Source organism: Corvus moneduloides, chromosome Z (genome assembly GCF_009650955.1).
Source record: "Corvus moneduloides isolate bCorMon1 chromosome Z, bCorMon1.pri, whole genome shotgun sequence".
NCBI lineage: Eukaryota > Metazoa > Chordata > Aves > Passeriformes > Corvidae > Corvus > Corvus moneduloides.
The window spans coordinates 38,770,992-38,789,630 of record NC_045511.1 but is presented as its reverse complement, the minus strand read 5'-3'; the positions used below and the strand labels follow the sequence as shown (position 1 = coordinate 38,789,630).

The following is an 18,639-nucleotide window of genomic DNA, read 5'->3' as shown; positions in this document are numbered from 1 at the left end:
CCAGTTAAGGCTTACTTAAATGGTGAAAAACTGCTAGTGAACTGTTTGTGTTTAGGCTTAATAGGCATCATTTGACTTAAAACTCTTGACCTTCACTTGATGACAACTAGTACTCTTTTCATATACAAAAGAACCAGCCTTCCACTTGTGTATTTCGATATCTTAAGGTACAGCAGCTGTAAACTAGTACACTGAAGAACGACACACCAGAAAAGGAGTTGAAAAGGGAAATGCTTTAAGGGAAAGCAAAAACAAATCTGTCTTTTCTTAAATGGAATGCTGATTGGCAAGTTAGTCACAGCTGTCTGCTGTTGCGCAGTCTCGACAAAGGTTGGTTCGTACTCACAAAGACTGCTCCGAACACAGGTGTCAGTCTTGGGAGCAGATGCAAATATAAAAATTTCTTCAAACCAGCTGGCTACACATGCTGGTTGGACCGCAGTTAAGGGTGCCGTAGTTGTAAGTAGAGGGTGTTTCTATCTTACTGCAAGTAAACTAGTTTCTAATTTACATTGAACAAATTGCAGTAAAGAAAAAGACTGCAGAACATTAACAAGATGATACATTGTGATTAACATAGGACTTTACAACAACTAAAGTTTCATCTGTGGGAGACACTGCCATGTCTTCTAAATGCATAGTCTGGTTACCTCCTTCGGAAGTCCAGCAGAGAAGATTAGTCATGTTGAACAGCTGAGACTGCTGTTGTACAAGGCAAGCATTTGCATTCCTTTTTCCTTTTCACAGAAGATAGTGGCTGGGTGGGGTAAGGGGTAGTTGTAGCACACAATTTCAGAGGGCTTCTGTCATGAAAAGTTTATGAGTTTGAATTTTTACACTAAACTTCTGCAAGTTAGTGGTAACTGGACCAAACTGTAGTACCGACCTTGTGGAGTCCAACAACGCTTTCAGAAAAATCTTCCTGGCTAATCTCTTAATAAGAAGCTCCTATTGGCAGAATCCTTTTGGGTTTTTTTTTTCAAACTTCGAAACTAAGAACACATCCTAACAGTGTAATCTAGGAATTTAATTTAGAAGGCCCAGGTAAATACATCATTCTGCACAGTATCTGAGGACTACAGTTGCACTTTCTCAGTTTGTGTTGCAGTAAAAAGGTGCTAGAACAGGCACAAGGGTAGATTGCAGCATGGACTGGTTTCCATACTTCCCATGTTTTGTTACAGTAACATAGCTCCTTCTTAAGTTCTTAAAACTAAGCTGGGGATTTCTCTACTGGGAATTGCTCAGGGGAGAGATCCATCCTTGGCAGAGGACTGCTCCTCATTTACCACCAATCCACATGTACCGTTACTGTAGTATGACATGCTGTAGTATGACTAAGGTAGGCAACTTCAAAGTTACCACCTTTATTGCTGCCTGATTTCAATTTTATAATTGATAGGAAGGAGAAAGTCATTGCAGAGGTCAAACTGCTTTGAAACAAGCCTCCAGAGATTTACCTTTTTCCCCACTGCAACAGTACTGAAACTTCACAAGAAAATACTACTTCATTTGGGCCCTAAGTCAAGCCTTTAGAAGACAATCAAAACCTTCTAAGATCACTTTGTTCAGATCATTGCTGCATTTAGATGAAGAGGTAACTAGGCTGTATCATGAACTTCCTTTGTTCATAACTTCTGTCGTCCTTCACCATGGTCAGGTAAGTGGTTCTTCGTATCTTCAGGGTTTTGAACTAATAAGGGGAAAAAAAGAAAAAAGTACAGAAGAGTCTTTAAGAGGCCGAAGTTCTTCATAAAGAAAGTTGTTCTATCTAGAAAACAACAGGAGAAATTTTGTAAGGACTGTTAAATACTGTGTAGTACAGTAAAGTACCATACCCCCCACTGAAGAGTAGGTTCAGTGGTGCTATACAGAAAATAGGTCACACTGTAAACATGAGGGAAAGTTCAAAAAACAAATTAGCTAAGTATACCTTGCTACAGGATGCCATGCAAAATATGATCTTAATATCAGCATGTGATATGTGGTTTAAAACTGGGTTTTTTCTTTTTTACCATTTTCAATCCCTGCAAGTGCTGCTTGCTTGTCTGTTTCTGATTCAGCTTCATTCACATCTAAATTGTAATCAGCATCCTTGTCCTGGTTCACTGCTTCCTGTTCCTGTTTGTCTGGAAGAAGATTAAAACGAAGCAGTTTTATGCTATACCATAAGGTCATCTTCACACAGAAAGAGTGACTGTAAACATCTTCCACAGAATTACTTTGCTGCTGAATGAATTGCTGTTCAGAGTAGGTTTTTATATTATTTTTCCTTTGAAGTGTTACATTTCAGAGCAACTTTGGCTGTAAATCCTGTTAAAAGAACTAGATAAAATACAGAATCTTTTGGGATTTGGAAAGCATAGCTAAATAAGCCAGCACTCAGATGGACATAAAGAAAGAGCGTTAAACAATTTCAGAATACATTAAAGGACAGCCTAAGGAAGAGCAAAACCTGAAGCCATTGCTGAAAACTCAACTGTGATGTTCTGATGTTGCTTTTAAATGTATTACCACCACCACCAAAACATGTCAGCTTCCCCCCTTCTTGTTTTAGGTTGTCCAGCAAGTGGAATGCTATGACTATAGCGTACAGTGTTTTATGATGTGCTAAGTTGTCATGGAAGCACTTTACTCCAGAAGAGATTTTCTTCACGCAGTCATTAACTCCTCTCAAGCAACATTTATTGACTATCATAAGATTTCGTTAACATGAATGGAAACATTGCTGATTGCCAAACTACTATCCTTATTTTTCAAATAATCAACCAGAAAAAATCGTAACAGCAGAGAGGTGTAAGCAAATCCCATTTAAGATGGATCACAGCCTCTGTTCTAAATATTCTTCAGCCTTCCAGTTAGTAAGTGGCTAAGAAACAGGCTTGAAAATTGTAAGCCTTATGTCATTCAGACCACCACATCAGATAGATTTTTATAGTTACAGACCTAAAGGTCTGAAAATTTCAGAAGCAGCTTCTCTTGAAAAAGAGGATGCCCAGAGAATACTGAAGAAGTCTTTCTATCTTAAGCTCCTCTGGCTACAAGGAACCTGTGCAGTAAAATATAACAATATAAAATATAAAAAATATAAAATATAAAAAATAACAATAAAGCCTGAAGAACATCCTCCTAGTCTTTTCAGCTCACAGAAACGCAGACCTTTGAAACTGACCTTTCATGGGCTGCATGGCAGAGATTTTCCTTGCACTAATTGTGGGTTGATTTTTTCTGTTAAAATTGAAACAGTTTAGGCAACTTGTAATTACATCTCTTTGGGGTAAAGCCTGCTCTGGCCAGCATCTTTTTGGACCAGCTGGAAAAATACTGCTTTAGTAATGCAGAGGAGATTACTTATCCCTGCCAAGTTAGCAATGTTAACATTGATAACTTACAATTCTAAGGATGTATTTACTAGAAAAGCATAAACAGCATTTTTTTGTGGGCATCAATTCCTGCTCTGACTGCCGTAAGGCTTCCTTTTGATTACTTTGGGCTACTGAGACCAAATCCCTCAAGACAGAGGAATGTCTAGACATTGGTCAGGTTTAGACACAGCATCAATACTCTGCTGCTTGGTGCTGTTGAGATGTGTAGTTCAGGGTCACTTGATAGATGCCAGAAACTGGCACCTCTACAATATCTGCTCCATGTTCTTGAAGACTCACAATAATAAACTTCAGATACCTGAAGTCTGAGTTATGAGTTTTACTCATGGTAGCTTATTTTGAAATAGGAATAGCTATTTATATATAAATATATTTATAAATATGTATTTATACTATATACTATATTTATGTAAAAAGACTAACTGCAAAACATCCATGTGTAAGTAACTCTCTTCTCATCAGTGCTTTGCATGGTTAACATCTCACTCATCCTTTTTAGATGCATCATATTTTTTTAAAGCCCTAATACCAAAAGGTTTTGGGGCTAATTTCCCTAAATGCTCTGTAGAGCTAATAGAGAGACAGTAGGGTTGTTACGGTGATGCAGAGGAACTCAGCGTGGCAGCTTCATGTTGCACAATCAGCAGCCTCCATCTTTACTCATGAACTGCAGGTGATTGCTGGGGACTGACACCTTCCACATCACACTGACCTTTATGAAAACTTGTACTAAGTCTGGCCAGCTTCCACCACTGTTGCAGAAATCATGCCCTATTCCACACTTTCATTTCTTTACCTTTCATTTTGTTACTGTTTATAACAATACATGACATGCTACAAACCAGCCTTCCCAGGGGGCAAGTCATCCTGCTTAGCATCAAAATTTAGGAGCTGTTCCCTCTCAACTTCCTCACTGGCAGCCTGCTCTGCTGCCAGCTGTAACGTATCTTGCCCAGCTACATGTTTCTCATCCTCAGGTGGATTTGGCTCCTTCTCTGACTCAGGCAGCATCTCCTTGTGACCTGCAGCAGCCTCGAGTGACTCTTGTGGTTTTTTCAACTGACTAGAAAGCTGCTCCTCTTCTGCCTTAGGCTCCTGTTTTCTGACATCAGTTAGGCTGTCTGTTCTTTCTGAAAACAACAAAAATGATTCTGAATGAAAAAAAACAATGCCTTTCAGTGGTGGCACAAGTTAAAAACTTTTAATAAATAATGCTTTATATTTCTCATTAAATTCTTGGTTTTCCTCTGAAAGAATATCTTCCAGTCACATCAGTTCCAGAGACAAGAGGAAGACAATTCATGTTTTTCCTACTGGGAACAGCTAAAGAAGGGAACTTTATTTACTGTCAACAGATTCATGCTTCTACCTCGTTAAAATTTTGGTACGTGGTTAATAAATTGTGCAAGTGAAACAGGGAAATTTAAATAAAATTGCAGTGTCCTATATAAGCATCAGGTTTCTGTGTGTTACATCTTGTTACCAACAATAAAATTGATTTGGTGTTCAAAAGTAGCTCAGGACAAAGCATCACATAGGCAGATTTGTACATATCCAAGTCTGTTCTTATTTTTAAACATGAAGAGGGAAGTGCAGGAGTGCTATAATTTTTAGTTGACATTAACATATCTCTTTCTTCCCCATGTATCTACACTTTTAATTAAAAAAAAAAAATTCGCAAATAAACTATATGTAGACGTTGTCTTCAGTTGCTAGATCTCTGAAATGAGAGTTGCATGCTCACACCACTGTAATTTAAGATAGCATGTAAGAATAATTAAATTTAAGAATTGAATTTGTATCACACACACTACTATGCAAGATTGACACACAAGGATATATCCATTCAAATTAATAGTTTCTGAAGTTTAGTGCCAAAAGGAACCATTAGGTTAACTAATATAAACGCATGTATCATTTTCCTTACTTGCAATTTGCTCAATGACAACACATGGGAAATGTGAATGTGTGTTTCTTGTAAGCCTAACTTTCAGGTATTCCACAAGGAGGAGAGGTACCAGGCTGAATATGTCAAACTTTTTAAGAAAGCAAATTTTAAGTATGCTTGAAAATTATTCCTTCCAAAAGTTGGGTATTTTTTTCATATTAAATGAGGAACATGATTCCAGAACTGTAAATATTTCCATTTTCCTTTATGTGCAACATGCCAACTACAACAAAACTGAACCAACAGAAATCCTAGCAAGTTTTCTTTCAGCTTGATGTTCAAACTTTTGGTGTCACTTTTTTATCTTAATCTTGTGTACAAAAATGTTTCTAAATGTTCAATTAAATTACAACCATTCTTAACCAGTTGTTAGTGAGACAGGGATTTCCATCTCACCTTTAGCCTGCATCAGGTCTGTCTTTCTTACTGTAGGTACTGCTTTAGGAACATCCTCACTGGTTTTCTGCTGTTCCAAGTCAGCCTGCTTGAACTCTGTTTCCTTCAAGGCTGGCAGTTGAGTATCAACCTATAAAGCGAATGTATGCAGATAAGCACTGTCTATATAACTGCACCTGGATTTGGAAAGGTGGGAAAATATCGTAACACCCTCGGAAATATTTGGACTGAAATTTTTATTGGTGATGGAAGTACCATACAATTCTGAATATGCAGTAATGCTTCTATATAACAGCATGGCACATCAGAATTTTAACATACCTTATTTAACTGCAGCTAATGACAAGATTACTGGTCTTGGTTATTCTCGGAGTGTCACAGAACAGTAACACCACACATTTATCCACTATTGCTCTGCTACTGTGTCAGCGGAGCAAATAAACAGATGCCATTAACTATTAATAGTCTACAGGGCAGGAAAACTGAGTTTGGTCACCATTACACTTCAACTAAGTAAGGCTTGTATGGAACTGGTCTGTAACTATGTTAAATGCAGGATTAAGAAAAGAAAAACAAAAATTAACCAACTGGACAATAACACCTTTTTAACATGACACAGCTTGCTTAAGAATGTATTAAATTCTGGTGCTAGACTGCTGTAAGCATCTGACCCACTTAGATATTAAATCTAAGATGTACACCATCTTGAAGATCTTCCAAACTGGCAATTGAAATTCTATGTATGACTTTCACTTACACTGGCATTGGCTCCCTCATGTGGCCATGGCCTCCCTGTATATCAGTGTTGGCATGTTTGCCTACTTGAGGCCCCTTCCATCTCCTCCCCATCTCTGGATCTAGTGGTTGGCAGTCTGTGCTTGGTGCTGTCTCCTTCAGTGGATCCCCTCATCTCTAGCATGGGGAACAGGGAGCTCAGGAATGCCACGTCACCACCTCCCCATAAATGACTCCCAGACTATATGAATTAAGTATTTGGGGGTGTAGGTTTGTGTTAGACCTTTTGAGAGACACAGAACTCAACTTAGGATTCACCATTAGTTTCAAGTGAAAATCAAAGACCGTCAGTGAACTGAGGGATGTACTCAGGGGCTTTCAGACAGGTGACATTAAGAACACCCATCCTCTAGGAGGGGAATCTGGAGCTGCCTGTAGAGAATGGTGATTCTCCAGATACAGCATGTTTCTGCGGTTGAGTGGAGGTAGAAGAGGTTTGAAAAGATAGGGTGGCCATGCTTCACCTAACATAGCCCCATGGCTCATATGGTACCCCTTGTGGCACCCAGGCTCTTCTCTTCATGGTCATTGCTCAAGCAGTCAAGACCCTGCCTGCCCTGATAAATGGAGTTATTCTTTCCCCAGTGTCATCTTAGAAACACTTAATGAGGGTGCAAAGCCAGGGCCAGTGGGGAAAGAGCAGAGCTGAGCTCTTTGTAGAGGAATTCATGAGAATGATCAAAGAGAAAGACTTGAGAAGAAAAAGAAAACAAGAAGCTCTGATATGAGGCTTGCTTGGGATTACCCGCCTGGCAGCCCTGCATCAGTGACTTCAGTGGGACAAAGAAGCTACAGTTGATTGCTCCAAACAAATGTCTGCTTACTTCCATGGTCACTGGAAACCAGAGAGCTCTCCCAGTCATCTTGCTGCATTACCATCACTGTTCTCTACAACTACTCCAAAGGAGGTAGTGGTATTGAGGTGCAGGTCAGCTGCTTCTCCCAGGTAACAACAGACAGGACAATGGGAAACAGCCCCAAGCTGCACCAGAAGAGGTTTAGATTGGATATTAGGAATTTTTTTTTCACTAAAAGAGTGGTCAGGCATTGGAACAGGTCCAAGTGGAGGAATCACCACTCCTGGAAGTTTTCAAAAGGTGTGCCACAAAAATTTGCCATTTGGAGACATGGCTGAGTGGTGAACACAGTGGTGCTGGGTTAACAGCTGGACTTGATGATCTTAGAGGTCTTTTCTGACCTTAATGATGTTATGAATTCTGTAATTGGCAGAGAGCTATGTCAATTGAATTCATGCAAACACTGAACATGAAATATGCATGGAGCCCATTTTGTTCCATACCAGTTTTGGTGAACAAAACCCAGAATGTTACAAAACCATTTGTTCTATGGGGATTTTTTGTTGCATTTTTATTTTTGTTTCATTTACAAAAAGGAAAAAAAAAGCAAACTATGCAGAGAAGGAACAAGCGTGTGCACATTTGGAGATACAAACCTCTTTATATCTGGTACCATATAAATGAATGGGCAATCTTATGGTATAGGAAGTCTCAGAACTGACAGGATTGTTTTCTGTTACCAATTGTCTTTAAGACTGTAGCTTCCCATTTATCTAAGGAGGGCAGTAAAACACTATGTTGTCAAATGTTCATTCAGTCATTTGGAAAAATGACTGCAGAAAGAAGTAGCTAAGTCACCAAGAAGGCAGAGTTGTAGCACGATTACTTGGCTGTTTTGAAAAGCATTTCATTTCCATCAAAGCCAGGCAGAACTAGACCTTTTTGTGTCAACACCATGAAGTCCAGTATCAACAACTAATCTAGCACTGACTCTTATGAAAGCTTGATAAGCAAATGTTACTGCAGAATACTTGGTTATTGCAGTAATGATATTCAGGAGAACTCCATCTTCCTTCAATCAGTAAAATAAAAATGCTGTATTTAAAAATGGTTCTGTTTTATAAATAATTCAGCTCCTTGAGATCACTCTCTACAGTAGAAACAATCAGAAACTGAACATCAGACCATTTTTCACCTTATGTTGGGCATGAATTCTTCTGCAAGAATGGCAAGAAATTACCTCTTAATTACACATGCAGAAGCCCTTTACTTATCTTAAATTTCTAGCTTAGTAATTTTTAATGTCAAATAGATTCAAAGAGTATATGCTGATTTTTTTTAAAGTTGAAGTAGTTGGATAAAAAGATAGTAATTGAACATGTTGTGTTTTCCTCAGCCAAGAAGCATATCTTGATATTTAGTATCATTCCTCAAATTACAGAGCTCTAAGTAAAGCTGTTTAGTTATTAACCGACCAACACTCCATTTTCTTTTTAAGTCAGACTTTTCTGTTACATAAGCACATACGTCTTACAATCAGGAATTATTCCAGCTTAAAACACTGGATAAAAACATACATAGACTTTGTCAGGGTTCTCTTGCACTAACTATAACTAAGTATGCTTTTATAAAAGCAAAAAGATGAAATTCTTGGGCAAGCAAACAACTGAGGAAGTTACAGCTTGGCCAAAGAAACACTGCCACAGATACTAGGGAATACAAGCAGCCAGAAACTATTTAGGAATATATATATAAATATATAGTATCAGTTAGCTCATCTGAGATCATCCCATTTACATATAAAAAGGAGAAGAGAAAACCTGCCCTTCCTTACAGATTATCTGCTTTGAGTAAAAATTGCCTCCAGCTATGCACCTTATTGCAGGAGACTGAAATTGTCCTGCAGAGAGGCTTCAGTCAAACTCCTCAGGTTCCTCTCCTAAGATGATTTATCTTCCAAACTGGAAATGTTAAAAGAAAAACAAAAATGCAACAAACACACAAATAAACAAAGAAAAGGAATCTAGTCCAAGTAATTGTAATTAAAATCTGCTGCAAAACCACATTAAAAATTAAGTTGATCGCCTCTATATTAGTGTCTTCCCTAGATCAAATTTCTTAAACAGGATGCATTTGACAAACTAATGTATCATCTCCAAATGATGAGGGGTTTATGTACTTACAATGATATATTTATTGTTACTTTTTATCTACTTATTTGATACTGTTTATAAAAACTATTGACAAGAGCTGTAACTTTTATTTTAAGGCATAACTGGATAGCATTTCCAGTTTCTAATGCTTCATTCACATTGCAGCTCTCACACAATGCACATTCCCAGGATAAAAGGTCACACACTTCAGTAGTTGTTTTCCCCTTTCTACATAAAGGACTGGACACAGACTGAAACATAACCTATGGGAATCTCCAGGCAGAGGTTTTAGCCATTTTCTCACATCCTTTTTCAGCTCTTTGTAGAACCAATATTCATTCCTCAATGCTTTACCCTTTCCACTTCTAAAGTCATCAAATTTAGCCTTTTCCTAGACAAAGAGAAAAGGCTATATTCCACCAAATCCCCACTGCCTTTGTAATCAGAGTTGGCCACCCAGCTAGAGGAAAAGGCCCCACTGCTGTCACATGTAAAAAGTCTAACTTCTGAAACCTCTGTTTCTTTGGTAAGCCTGAAGAAAGGGCTATTTTGGTACAGAAATTAATCAAGTGCTTTCTCATCCAAGAGCTTGATTGCATCTTTCCAGGGCTGTCCATATCAAGCTTAACCAGTCAAATTCTATCCCTGACCAAATCCCACATCCATGAAGAAGCATCAATAAATCACGTGCCAAGACAACAGAATGAACTGAAATTTCCGTTTCTTGGGATTTTCTCCCACCCTCTGCACCCCAGGAGAAAAAGCCAGCTGACATGCAGCCACCCTATTTGCCAAGCCTGCCCTACCCCAGTGAGCCTTCAATAGGTACAATGAATTTGTGGTTCTTTGTCTCAGAATATCCAACAGCAAGCAGTGCAGACACTTTATTATCCCTTAATTCCTACAGTAAAATGCTCACATAAAGGATTTCTGTGAAAATTCACAGCTGGTGAACCTTGGACTGCAATATTCAGGGTGTGCTGCTTCTCTGAAGAGATTCACAATTTATCCTCATCTTTAACACACAAAGCAACCAAGTACTTTAACAAAGTCAAAAGGTGCCGTTACCAAAGTTCAGTCGTGTAAATATTCCTTAATGGACCCCACACCACTCTCAGCATCACCTCTCAAATTCTGCCCATTTCAGAGACACAGTGATTTGAAGTCTCCTTCAGGACATCTCCTTGTTCTGTCCTTGAAATTGCCTCATTTTCCATAGATCAGAAACACTCAACAAATGCTGAAGTAGTGAAAAACTTAATGAGATGGGCTAATGCTAGTAGGAAATAACAGAAAGGTAAAGAAACATTTAAGAACTACACAGAAAAGCATTTTCAAGAAATTATCCAAACCATACCTGGCTGTCTTCTGTGAAGTCTTTTTTTTCTTTGATTTGTGGTACATCAGTACTCTTTTTTGTAAGCTCATCTATCCTTTCTTCACATTGTTCTTCTAATTCTTTCATCTGGTTGATGCACTGTGACCTGAAAAAACATGAACAAGACCGTTAACTCTCATCCACACTCTTCTAAAATGTACTTTTGCAAAATTACCTAATTCTTTTTTTCATATATCTATTTTTTTCTTTATGGTTTTAGAAGTCACTAGGAAAAAATGAGGCATTCACCTAAGTCCTAAGGACAAATTCATAGTGCAGGCAAGTTCTATTAGAATAAATTAATTTAAAGTACTTTTGTTTGACCAGCTCAACAAGCTACACGATTTTCTCTGTGTCTTTGCTAACCAGTCAAGTCCAGTTAAGTTAAAACCAATTTTGATCCTTGAAGCATTTCTACTATGATTACAGAAATTCGTATTTTGATTTTAGCCAGAAAGAGGAAACAGAAAAGTATCAGCTGAAAAAGAAAACAGGTGTAATCTACTGTTAGCAAACTGAACACCCTTTCTCAATATTTCAGCAAAGCGCAGTGCTGCAAGATATAGCAAAACATATGTTACAGAAATGGAGTTCATTAGTAGCTACTATAAGTTCTGGAAGGAACATATCCTAAAGACGCAAGCACTGTGTATCTTTTACATACTTTTAATAGTTACACAGCACCATAACCTTTGCGACAGCAGGGGTCTTCTATCTGCATCTCTACAGCCTGCTTTCCCTCACAGCTCTGTAACTCCTAGGCAAGGCCTGCTGTTTGCAGCAGTGCTTTTCCTAAAGCTGCCAGGGCAGTGTTTTCCCCTTCTGTGGATGTGTTGGAGATCCTGCACAAAGCCCAGGAGTTTTGTCAACCTCAGTTTCTCAGGGCAAGTGGCCACAGTCAGGGCAAGATCCTCCTTTCTCTCCTACTCTCTTCAGAAGTCGTTTTATAGCTTTTGGTTTACATCAGAGGAAAAATAAGATCTAGTGAATAACAAAGCAAGATAATCATTACCCCATAATACACTTGCAGAAGTCTTAGAAACTAGTCATCATGTAACTCCAAGTATGCTCTGACCCCACTATGAACAGGAACACCAGTTTGAGAGGATCCCAATGGGAAGAGCATCACACTAGGGGAAAATGTGATAAAAAATCACCATCACTATCTGTACTCACTGCCTTGGAGAGCCTGCCCAAGGAAGAGCAGGCTCTTGGCTGGGGACCCCATTTGCTTTTCCCTGCTGGTCTAGCAGCAAAGAAGTCTTCTGGGATTTTGAAACCTTTTCTCCTTTCTCTCTCTCCTTTGTTTTTTCCACTCAAAAGTAGCTTCCAGTTTTTACATATACAATCAGCTACAGACCTTGCAAACACATCTTTCTGCATTCAAAATCTTTTTCAGCAACCTTTGTAGAACATCATGGTCAACACACTGCAAGTTTCTCCTCCCCCTCACTAAGACTAAGAAGGCAGGTAAATTTCCCCTGATTCTGGCTCTGACCAGTGTTACTAAGAGTGTCAGTACCTTCCGTGCAACAGCAGCTGGTTCAGACAGGCATACTGCAGTTTCTCAAGCTGCAAATAAGCTACATAATCCGAAGGAGTTCTTGGGGTACGTGCACTCTACCACAGCAAGTAACTCATTTGTACTGCACTTTCACCTGTCTCCACCTCTACTTTTCAAAAGCAAAAAATCCCTTCTGTAGTTCGCACCCAGAAAGGAAGAACAGTAGCAGACAGATAGGCTATGAACTGACAAATTAATTACCTTCATTACAATTTCTTGTTGACTAGACATTATTCTAAAGCCTGATTTGATAATGCTAATACCTGGAAGAGTCACCAAAATAAGCAGTGCTTCAAACTGGTGAACATCAGAGACAGTAAAACAGCATAGGCTTGAGTTATGCACACTTTCAGTATTTTCTAGGAAATAAAAGGACATATTAATTGTCTGCATCTCAGTTTGCAAGCTTGAGAAAGATGCAGAACACAGACGACCTGAAGTCAGAGATAGAGCATTTGTGAAAGGTTGCACTTTCATCTCACATAGCACATGAAAATAAAATTCATTTAACATTTGTGACAAATCCTCACCATTTAAAATTTATTATCTGTAACAGAATTCCTTTATACTGTACTCATGCATACAAGAACTTCTCGAGTACAGGGACAGCATTAGTTTCTCCACCTCATCCCATCACCAGGACATTTCAAATGTGCAAACCTACTGCTCTTAAACTCAGTCTCTGTGGCATGTTTTCTCCTTCACTACATAGTTAATTCTGTGACACAGAGCTCACCTGCACACACACAAAGGAGCCCAAATAATACCCTCCACAGCTGCTTCCAGGCCCATCAAAGGAGCCACCAGCCCATCCAAGGATGATCTCCATGAGCCTAAGCACAGAGGCACAAGCAAACTGAGAAGGAGGGACAGCCTGTCTAGACCACCCCCACAGCATGTTTTGCACTAGCAGACACTCACTCTCACAGGAGAGGGATGAGTCTATCGGTGTTGTCTGTGCTCATGCTTCATGTGTTCTGTGTGAACCGGCATACCTGACAGCCTACAGATCTGCTCACAGGAACAGATGTGCAGCCTCTCCCCTCCTGGGCTGCTGGATTTGCCAATCCCCAGCATGAGAAACAGAGTATCTTTGTTCCCCACGAGCATCTATCAACCTCCTCCTTTCAACCCCACCAAAAAAGGTTACTCCTGCACTCACACTCTTGCACTTTTAAGGTCTGCAAATACCAAACTAATTGTCAGACCTTTTACACGTAGCAAGATTTCTAAAAAAGCAGTTATGTAACAACCAAAGGTCTTGGGAATAAAAATGTATTTGAATATTGGAATGTATTCAATAATGATTTCAAAAGATCAGTCCAGAGGCTTCTGTTTCATTCTGGCTGCTGCAGGAGAGGAGGGTCAGTGTGCCAGTGAACCTTTGCTGCAGAAGCTCTAGCCATGACCAGACAGCACTGGGCACAGTGTGCACCAAAGGTATGTTGTGAAGTCAACTGCTGAGGAATGCACACTCCTTTGGCACACAACACCAGTAAGGTCAGATAATTCCTGCTGGCTTCTGCACTGAAAACACTAAGCTTGTTCAAAAAAATGGTAAGATGAAACTTCAAGACTTAGGTAAAAGAAGAAACAAGGATTTTTTTTTTTCCTACGGTCACAGATTTTGTTTTTATGCATTCCATATTCACAACTGCTCTTACCACTGTCTTCTACAGAGTAGTTACTGAATGTTTAAATGGAGCGATTTACAATGTGCTGTTTGAAAAAGGCAATTGATTTCTGTCATCTTTTTGTGACATTTTCAATTATACAAATAATATGGTCCCTCAATTTTTGCACTGGGCATAGTGTACTTGCTACCTAAGGTGCAAAACCTTCAACCATACAAATCCAGGTAAAAGGAAGAAGCACATAATCAGGTCTAATGCCTCCTCCTGGCAAGGCAGACGAACAGAGAGGTAACACAGTGGTTTATTCCGAATGTGGAGGGGAGGAAGGAAGACAGATTAAAAATAACATTTGGAATCTTTCTAATAATTGTTATTTTCCTAGGCCCACAATCATATTGGGAAAAGCTTGTTTGCAATCATTTAAAGTGACAGTATTAATTGAGCATAAAATAAAGAGGAACATAGGTAGCCAAGTACTATCAAATATCCATGTCTGCAATTACCAGAACACCACAACAGAGAAATATTAACATTCCAACATCCTCCCTAAAGGTACACAACAAGCAACATTTTAAAAACACATTTATACATGTTCCTCCTAGAATTGTGTGAATGTTGCACAGTACCCAAGCTATAAATTATTTCATGAAAATCTGAGTGCTACGCTTGTTTTCCTCACTTCGCCTCTCAGGAAAAGAATCTATAAATAGAAAATGAACATTGAAGTATTATGCAACAAAGTTAGTGAAGATAGCATAGCTCCTTGGCTGAGATAACTGCCTTTACAGACTCCCATAGAGACTCTCTAGGAACTGGTACAGCTGTCTCAGGACCAGCTGGAGACAGGTCAGCTAACTGAGTCCCTGTTCAGCTACCACATGGTTGATCTACCATGTCTCTACACCTACCCTGATAAAAGCAAACCCACCTTTACTATCAAGCTTAGCTTTTCACCTTGAGCCAGCCCAGACCTTGGAGTATGCTGTCTGAATACAACCTTCCTTTGTTAAATGAAGAGGGATTCTTTATGGTACACTACCACAAACAGGGGTGCTCTGTCAGTGATTTCCTCAACAGAGCCATGCTTGTAAGCACCAGACATGGGTGATAAACCTCAAAATTTTCAGAAGACAGACTCACTACATTTTCCTTGTATTATTTCCCTGCATGTGTATATCAAGCCAGTGCTTCATGGGTGTACCTCTCATGTGGAGCACAACTGTCCAGCACACAGATATATTTGTGCTATATCCAGATCTATTTGTTTCTGCTGATCTTAGTCTTAAAAGGAAGACACTGGCAAACAGGTTCACTGACTAACACAGAACTATCAACAGAGGTCCATGAGTCTCAGGTCTGTCATTTAACTAAACAGCAAACAGATGGTGCTTAACAACCATGGTACACAACAAACACAGAGTGGGAAAAAGCCCCTTAACACACTAGCAACACAGCTTATTGAAAGGCAGGTACAAACTAAAGTATCCAACTTCCTTCTACTTTTCTGTTAGACATCTTAAATTACAGCTCCACTAATATAATCTATCTTATTTACATGAGTAATAATTCAAAAAAAAAGGTCACAACCAATTGGTCATCAGTAAGTGTTACAGAAGCACTAACATTAATCCTTAATTCTAAGGAGGTGGAAAAACAGAAGAAAATACTTCAAGATTAGCCTGCAGAATTCAAGTTCTTTGAGTTTCATGGTCCACTTTTAGTCATAATTTTTACAAAACCTGGCTAAACAATGGCTGCTGAAAAAATACCTATCACTACAACAATTACACTCTTGATGGAACATCATTATGAGAACACGCAAACAGCAAATTTTATTGCTTTTTTCTATTTATGCACAAGGGGGAAGATCCTATAGGATGTGAAGGCAGGTGGAGGAAACAAGGATATTACTGAGCAGAAAGGACTGAGGAGAAATTCCTAGAAATACCAGAAATGTGTATTTAGTGTAAGGATATGGATAAGTACTTTTGTTCAGCTATCCATGCTTTACAATTCAGTGGGAAATCTCAAGAAAAAGCCATGACTAGGTACGTCAAGTAAAACAGAACACATGAGTCTGATGGTACCAGAAATTCCCAAGACCTCTGGCAGCTCAATAAGGTGCAGCTTCTCATCAGATGCTCCCCTATCTTAACGCAAACTTCTTCAGAATTTAGCCTCTTCATGTTTCAATTTTCCCCCACAACTCTTAAGGGATAATATTGCTACCTTAATCCTCCTGCAATAGAAGGAGCATCAAGAAGTGTGTGGACACAAAGATGAAAAATACTGCAAAGTTTATGCTCTTCTCCAAGATCAACTGTGAGCAATTTTAGAAGAGGTGTCAGATGTTACTTTCTCCTTAATAATGTATTTTAACTAACAGTACTATAGCTAACACAAGAGTACTCTGGGTTATAACCAAGTCACCTATAATTTGGGAAGTCATCTTTCCTAAAGAACATACTTACAGGTCATATGAGAACTTCCTCTGAAGGTTAGTCTGGTTCTTCTGAAACCAGAAAACATCCAGCTGTAGCTTTCCATATTCCGTCTGTAACTCTTTCAAGTGTTCTGATCAAAACAGAATTAAAATACATATTAAAATACACATACACCTATATATTCTACAACAGAAATATCAAACAACAAATCTATAGTAAGCATGTGAAATTAATCCATCTGTTATGCAAACTACACATCATACACAAATGCATAGATAATTGTTGAATTTATTCAACAAGGGTGCAGAGAATCTGGTAAGAATAACTTTTCAGCACAACATTTAGCAAGAACAGTACAATGTATATTTTTACCTACTTTTCCTCTTAAGGAATACACAGAACTGATTTGCAAACCCTGCTAAGTTGCAGTCTGGAAAATCTTTAAGTCTATGAAATCATAATCAGAACACAGTATGAAACAGCATTCACATTTATCAGCCACATAAAGATGAGCTTGCAATGCTTCCCTGAATAACATGCAATTTATAGCCATGATCCTCAGCAACAGAGGCATCTATGATTCAGAGTTTTCTTCCTGATAGAAAGCTTTGTGAGAGGGTACCAGAAGGCAACACCACAACACACTTACTTGTTTATAGGATTCATTTCCAAGAACCTCCAGAGGAATACATTGCTAACAACAATTTTTGAAGCACAACCATGAATAGAAATGAATTAGACTGAGTTTTCTTATTTAATAAAGGACTTGTGAATTCCTCTGGTGCTAAAATGCATGACCCCACACCTCAGGGAAGAATGCAAGAATATGTTGCCAAGGAGAATGAAGAATAAATATATTAACTTACTTCTATTCTGTATAATATCAAAAGAGTCAGGAGTACTACATCAAGCACTACAAGGACTGTTGAGGCAGATTAGTCTGACACTTAACTGGAGTTATGCAGATGAAGTATCTAAGTCATGGCAGCTCCTGCACCACCCCCAGGACTTGAAGAAATGCAGCACTCTCAAAAGAAACATGCAAGTCTTAAAAAACAGGGAGCCTAAAAAACAGTAAGAGAGAGATTCACAGGGGTACTACAACGTACCTCGTAGACTCTGAATCAATCGATCATTTAGTGTGATGTTACTCATCAGCATTGCCTGAAAGAAGCAGAACAAAATGCAGTGTTTTAATTGCAAAGGGCCTGTATTACCACTATAAACAACATCTATCAAAATACTTGTAACAAGATCTATTTTTTGTGTCACAGTTGTTAGTTTGTGCATCACAGTTGAACAAAAACTTTTAGCTGCTTTAGAGATCTACAATTGCAAACAACAAGTATTCATTTTAACCCAGATTTTCCAGTAATGGGGAGTGGGAGAAGAGATCACTGCACAAATAAAAAGAGGAAAAATTTAAAGGAATTTAAAGATACTACAATTGCTTGTCACTTTATTCTAGTTTAATATCATGACTGGAGTCAGCCAGACTTACTGTATTTATCTCCTGAAGGAAGAATACAACCTATGACAGCTCACTACCAATTACCCTCTCACTCAGGAATCAATACACCTGCATTCAGGCACGCAAAGATGAGCTATGAAAGTATTAATCATTCAGCATAAAGCAACTCCATGAAAGCAATGTGAAGCCCTTGCATTGAATCCCTTTTCTACCTATCTTCTTGATTGCTTTCATGTTGGAGCAGCCTTCTTCCACTCCCTCACTTTGTTCTCCCTCTCATTCTGAAGAGGTAGTAAACATACAAACATTTTTCGTCTATTCTTCCATCAGTCTGTGTCTACCATTTCATATACACACATACCCCAAAACATCTGAAAACTGAGTCAAGTCAAGCCTAAGTGACATTATTCATATTCAACATTTAGCAAGTCTGATGCAGAAGAGTTCTTAAGAATACAAAAAAGAGATCCACCAGCTCTTCAGAAAAAATCCAGTCCAGTCTTAGGAAGGTATTTCTTCGGCTTTATTGCCAGTACCGCTATTATCCTTGTCCTGGGAAACTTCAGTATTCTTCAAGGATCCCAGATGAGAATACATCAACTCCCCTGTTTCCCAAAGTTTCTGCTCTAGTATTGATGTGTGCGTATGTCCAAGCCTGAAAAGAAGTAACAGC

General features: G+C 38.8%; 1 protein-coding gene across 4 annotated transcripts in view; it reads right to left on the bottom strand.

Moving 5' to 3' along the window:
* Positions 1 to 218: 218 nt before the first annotated feature.
* The window catches only part of GOLM1 (golgi membrane protein 1), a 35,212-nt gene continuing 16,791 nt past the window's right edge, over positions 219 to 18,639 (bottom strand). Inside the window, exons 4-10 of one of the 4 annotated variants that reach the window (XM_032095827.1) lie at positions 17,605 to 17,659; positions 16,523 to 16,625; positions 10,833 to 10,959; positions 5,731 to 5,860; positions 4,229 to 4,516; positions 2,016 to 2,129; positions 219 to 1,693 (exon numbers count right to left, since the gene is read on the bottom strand). In XM_032095827.1, coding sequence (XP_031951718.1) covers positions 1,629 to 1,693; positions 2,016 to 2,129; positions 4,229 to 4,516; positions 5,731 to 5,860; positions 10,833 to 10,959; positions 16,523 to 16,625; positions 17,605 to 17,659 — 882 coding nt within the window. In that variant the 3' untranslated portion in view covers positions 219 to 1,628. Of the gene's footprint in view, positions 1,694 to 2,015; positions 2,130 to 2,150; positions 3,050 to 4,228; positions 4,517 to 5,730; positions 5,861 to 10,832; positions 10,960 to 16,522; positions 16,626 to 17,604; positions 17,660 to 18,639 lie in introns of those variants that run through there. The other 3 variants (XR_004237441.1, XM_032095829.1, XM_032095828.1) reach the window with 3 other exon arrangements.